The sequence below is a fragment of the Talpa europaea genome (genome assembly GCF_964194135.1).
Source record: "Talpa europaea genome assembly, chromosome: 12".
Classification (NCBI taxonomy): Eukaryota; Metazoa; Chordata; class Mammalia; order Eulipotyphla; family Talpidae; genus Talpa; species Talpa europaea.
The window spans coordinates 4,373,047-4,375,096 of NC_140079.1; the positions used below are offsets into that span (position 1 = coordinate 4,373,047).

At 47.1% G+C, this 2,050-nt stretch overlaps 1 protein-coding gene across 1 annotated transcript; it reads right to left on the reverse strand.

The window, feature by feature from the left end:
- Positions 1-715: 715 nt before the first annotated feature.
- LOC311180629 (olfactory receptor 7C1-like) lies at positions 716-1,551 on the reverse strand (the record flags this gene model as incomplete). Its single annotated transcript, XM_084248546.1, is given in 2 exon segments — positions 716-1,125; positions 1,128-1,551. Coding segments are annotated over 2 exon segments (834 nt in total).
- Positions 1,552-2,050: the final 499 nt, after the last annotated feature.

The window sequence follows — 2,050 nt, forward strand, 5'->3', positions numbered from 1 at the left end:
ACAACAAAGCACTGAAAGGAAAACGTAAAGGACAAAAGTAGACACAGCTGAGTATTAGCCCTGGACACTCATAGATGCTGTGATATGACAAGACTTTTCTGCAGATGATCATTAAATTACTTGTTTTTACTCCATTTCTTTCTATTGTTTTCTAAGTCCCCAATTTCCTGTTTTAAACATTTTAGTAAAGAAAAATTCACACAGACTGTGTTTTTCTTAATACTGAATCAGTATTCAGACCAATAAAAATAATTAAAGAACGCCTCCTTGGTGGCACAAGGGGTTAAGCACAGCCCTGTGAAGCAATCCGCAGCCTCTGCAACATGAGTTCCATCCTGGCTGGCCATGGAGGAACCCACATGGTGAAAACCTCTCCTGTCTTGCCCGCTGCTCCCCTCAGCAGCATATTTTGTCAGTCTGCCTGTTCTGTTTCCTGCTCTGTCTCTGGTGAATCCTCTCATGCCCCACATCTCTGGCCTGTACCCCAACTCTTGTATGCATAAATAAATAAATCTTAAAAAAATGAAATATTTTTTAAAAAATAATTAAGGAAATACAGAAAACATATTAATAATGTATGAAAGAGTGATATCAAACTCTGTTCCTAAGACAAACCGCAGATTATATCTGACTAAGTGAGGACAGGATCATGACTTAGTCCATGGACTGTGAGCCCTGCTACTCCCGACCAGACAATCTGAGGAAGCGGCCCCCGTCACGTTGGGGTTGCTCTGCAGCTGAAGAGCCTCACCAGGGCCTGCTTTATGTCCCTGTTTCTGAGACTGTAGATGAAGGGGTTCAGCATGGGGGTGACCACCGTGTACATCACCGAGGCTGTTGCACTGTCCCTGGAGTCGTGGGTAGCAGCAGAGCTGAGGTACACGCCGAGCCCCGTCCCGTAGAACAGGGACACCATGGAGAGGTGAGACCCGCAGGTGGAGAAGGCTTTGTACCTGCCACTCACTGAGGAGATTTTCAAAACAGAGGACACAATCTTAGAGTAGGAGAAAAGGATGCCACTGAAAGGAATGATTGCCAGAACCCCCACTGCTAAATATATCACCAGCTCATTGAGGAAGGTGTCAGAAGAGGCAAGCTGGATCACCTGGTTCAGTTCACAGAAGGAGGGATTTGCAGCTGTGAGCAAAAGGACAGTCTCAAAACCATTAAGCTGTGTAACAGAGAATTCAGAAGACTTAACACCCAGGATGCAAGAAGCAGGAGGCCACAGAACTGGGGGTTCATGATGACCGTGTAGTGCAGGGGATGGCAGATGGCCACAAACCGGTCATAGGCCATGGCTGTCAGGAGGAAGGTGTCCAGTCCTGCAAAGAGTAAGAAGAAAAACACCTGGCTGAGACAGCCCGCGTAGGTGATGGCTTTGTTCTGTGTCTGGATGTTCAGCAGCATCTTGGGGACGGTGGTGGAGGTGAAGCAGATGTCGGCAAAGGACAGGTTGGAGAGGAAGAAGTACATGGGGGTGTGCAGGTGGGGGTCCGTGACGATGGCCAGGATGATGAGGAGATTCCCAGTGAACGTGGCCAAATACATGGACAAGAATGACCAGAATAGGAAGGGCTGCAGCGAGGCCTCTTCTGAGAGCCCCAGGAGGGTGAACGCTGTGGGGTGGGTTTGGTTTCCTGGCGCCAGGTCGCTGGTGAGCCTGGGGGATGGAGACAGAAGTGATGTCAACTTAACCACAGCAGAGCCATCAAGGAGTGAGTTTATCGCCACATCCTCACCAACATTTGTTGTTGCTAGTTTTTTTAATATGTGCCTCACTGTTATAAGATGGTGACTCATTGTGGTTTGATTTGCATTTCCCTAATTAGGAGTGATGTTGAACATTTTTTCATATGCATGCTGGCTATTTGCATTTCCTCTTTGGAGAAGTGTGTTTTTTGCTCTTCTGCCCATTTTTTTTTAAAGATTTATTTATTTATACAAGCACTGGGTACAGTCAGAAGCGTGGGAGGGTAAGAGAATTCACCAGAGCCAGAGCGGGGAACAGAACAGGCAGACTGATGAAATCCACTGCTGAGGAAAGCAG